The 3,225-nt window shown below is 36.8% G+C and overlaps 1 protein-coding gene across 2 annotated transcripts; it reads right to left on the minus strand.

Moving 5' to 3' along the window:
* Nucleotides 1–554: 554 nt before the first annotated feature.
* On the minus strand, nucleotides 555–2,699 carry LOC107725525 (microsomal glutathione S-transferase 1-like). Of its 2 annotated transcripts, none has more exons than XM_016534801.1 (4): nucleotides 2,475–2,699; nucleotides 1,576–1,713; nucleotides 1,364–1,458; nucleotides 555–1,280 (listed from the first exon to the last, which is right to left on the minus strand). In XM_016534801.1, exons 2-4 carry the CDS (start codon nucleotides 1,699–1,701, stop codon nucleotides 1,034–1,036), a joined length of 468 nt encoding a protein of 155 aa, XP_016390287.1. In that variant the 5' UTR covers nucleotides 1,702–1,713; nucleotides 2,475–2,699; the 3' UTR covers nucleotides 555–1,033. The 2 variants fall into 2 exon arrangements, with proteins under 2 accessions (XP_016390287.1, XP_016390286.1); XM_016534800.1 differs by having other exon boundaries at nucleotides 1,576–1,701; nucleotides 2,475–2,676.
* Between the last annotated feature and the right edge of the window lie 526 nt (nucleotides 2,700–3,225).

The raw sequence follows: 3,225 nt of genomic DNA on the forward strand, positions 1-3,225 counted from the left end.
GGGAACTTAGATATTACGACCTCAAAAACAGAACTTTTTAAAAATCTTATAATGACTGAAACACTCGATAGTAAAAACACTGAAAGAAACACATTTCATTTGTATCTAAAGCTAATTATTATTATTATTGTGCATAGTTGCATGAAATTAGTAATGAAGCTATTCATAACATATCAAGATAATGAGTGAAGCATGAATAATACGATTTTATTTAAGGCTATTTTTTACCAAACATCTGCTAATGTTAGCAGTGTGGCTATATAAAACAGGTCAATTTATCTACTGAGGCAGAATACGGTCAGATAGAGTGCACAGGAATGAGTTTTTTGTGCCTGCATGCCAAGGGTGCGTTAGAAACAAATAAAGAGGTGCTTCATGAGCATTAGACAAACATTGGACTTAACATTGGTACCACTTGGGCTTTCAAATAGCTCTCTCTAGTGGACAAAACATGCACTGTTTTTTTGCACACTTGCAACTGTAAAAGCATTGTCAGAAACATTCTTATTTTTTATTTTCAAACTTTATTTAATCCATTTATAAACATTTTGCTATTGTTCATAATTTCTTTAAACCTGCTGAAAATGAACATTAAAATTCCAAGTTGGTACTTCGCAAATTAAAAATTTTCCTTTGCTTGTCTTCACAACTACTGTAACACTGTTAAATGCACACAAACTTGAATAGGCCTTAATAACTGACACAATCCAAAGTTGTTGCTCAAAGTCTTATCGTGATTAATAAGTAACAAAAATCAAATGTCTGTTCACAGTGTACAGTACGGGTCAAAGTTTTAGACTCATCCTGAAATGTGTGTCAGGAGTTAAGATTACATTAATTAAATATTATCAGCAGTATTAGGCCATATGTTTAGTTTTCATTCACACTATAAAGTGCATTCATGGGACTGTGGTACTGAAAGCCATTAGAAAACACAAAAACAGCATTATAATTGGTTCCTCAACACATTTCTTTCACGCAACATTGTAGAAAACTCAAACTAAATGGTTTTAAATGAAGTGAATGCTATCCATTAGAGAAAAAGCGCTGTGGTGAGCACCCGGTAAGCCATAGAAAAAGTTGTGAACAGCCCCACACCAAAGGTCAGACCTCTGGTAGGCTGGGGCAGAGCCATCACATAGGCCACTGTGTGGACGAAACGTGACCCTACAAACACCCGGAAGTGCAACAGAGCCGTGGAGAGATCTGGCCCCGTGAGTGCATACAGGAGACCGATCACCACAAAGGGAACAATGTTTTCCAGGTCATTTAGATGGCACCTGTGATTCAAGAGCAAAGGCATCAGAAAAAGAGACAATATCAGTATCACCTTCATTGCTCACATAAAACCAAATATGTTTACCGTCGCACTCTTTCCACATCCGGATCAACCCTGACCAGCCTCTTCCTGTCTTCTGTGGTCTTCACCAAGGTGGTGTCCTCCAAGTTTGAAAAAACCTAAAAGAGGAGCCATTAAATTTGAGAAAATAAGTGCTTGACAGCCCATTGAAAAATACTGAAAAATATAGAATGCATGTTGCACAAGCAGTAAATTGAGCACAATAAATAGCGTACCTGTTTTGTCAAGCGAAAATATGAGGTCATGAAGCTCATGAGCATCATTTTGAGGACGACTATGGTTGCATATGTGGAGAAGGCCAGGAAAACCTCGCTGTCAATCATGTGTACAACTTCTGCCATCTTTATTCAAACAGCAGTGAATACAAATGGGAAACAACAAATAGCAAACATAAATAATTACATCAAAAATATAAAGACGATTTCTTTCTTTAGTTTGATATAAAGAATAATACACAAAATCTTACAAAAGCAATATCACATACTGGTTAATGTGATACGAAATATCTCCTATCACCACTCCTATTGCCCAACCAAACCAATTTGGCCAATGTATCCCAGCTTGAACTAGTTAAAAAAAACATGTTCCAAAACAGCTACCAGTTTAAACTGGATTTTCCAGCACCTTGTCAGTATCACAGCCTAGCTCCAAATTAAAAACGATGTGGTATTTATAGAACTTTCTTTACCGAAAATGGACAAAAAATCCACAAAGACAGTTATAGGCAAATATTTCTTTAAAACAGGCGTATGGCAGTTTGTCCTTTTAAAACTGGATTTAGTATAGCTGAGGTAGCCTACATGAACAGAGCAAAATATCTCATTTAATACTGATTATGTCGCACAATTTAAAGGATTTTAAATTACGGATGTTTAATATTGTTACATCATATATAGTTTGTGAATACGTTTGTCGGTTTGTTTGTTTAAGAGTAGCTATAAAGGAAACAATAGAGCGAACTAAGACGCCCAAGGCGGTCTCTTTGGAATGTCAAAAATGTACGACAAGGCGCTTCATATAGCCTTAATATTAACAAGAAACAAACAAAAGTACAAGAGCAGGAAGTTAAAGAGACGTCTAAGCTGCAATATTAGCGTTTTGATGCGTTTCTCACCTTTTTGACGCCACTCGGTTTCACAGCGTTTCACTCCTGTACTAACGTGAGGTGGTGGTCGTGTCAGAATAACACCAGTTGAGCGAACTGCTATTCTAATGCAACGGGATTTTTGCGCAATATTCACACGGAGGTCTAGAGTTCCTCGGGGACGTCGCTGTAGTTTAAACAGTAGCGCATATAGCAAGGTTCAGGAAATTAATTATTAAATAGGCCTATAGCCTATCAAAAGTTAATGCAATCGCCAATCTCTCTCGGGTTGAGTTTGTTAACTCCTTAAGCACAAATCTTAAAGCTATTTCTAAAAATATGGCACAGGAAAAAAAAATACAGTTGATTGAACACACATTGCTCTTTTGTGACAACATGCACCAGTATTGTCACACTGCATGTGTAAGTTGTGCATTATGTTAGTCTATTTAATAAACACTAAAACCAATATAAAACACACACACACACACACACACACACACACACACACATGAAACATCAGAAATGTTGCATTCTGCACTGTTTTGCATTTCATAAATTAACTTTGACCTTATTTTGTAATGTCTCCCAAACTGGTCTTTGCACCCTCAAGTAGATAGCAGCCCTCTATTTAATGCAGAGTCATTGTGATAATGCAAAATATCAACATTAGTGCAAGTGCTTGTCAGTGCTTTGAAATCTGAAATAGTCGAGTTTAGTTATTGCGTAAGTTCACGTAGGCTATAGACAGCCTACTTGGACCAAAGGCAGCCCATTGCTC

This window comes from Sinocyclocheilus rhinocerous, unplaced genomic scaffold, assembly GCF_001515625.1.
Source record: "Sinocyclocheilus rhinocerous isolate Xijiao unplaced genomic scaffold, SAMN03320098_v1.1 scaffold153, whole genome shotgun sequence".
In the NCBI taxonomy this organism is placed as follows: Eukaryota; Metazoa; Chordata; class Actinopteri; order Cypriniformes; family Cyprinidae; genus Sinocyclocheilus; species Sinocyclocheilus rhinocerous.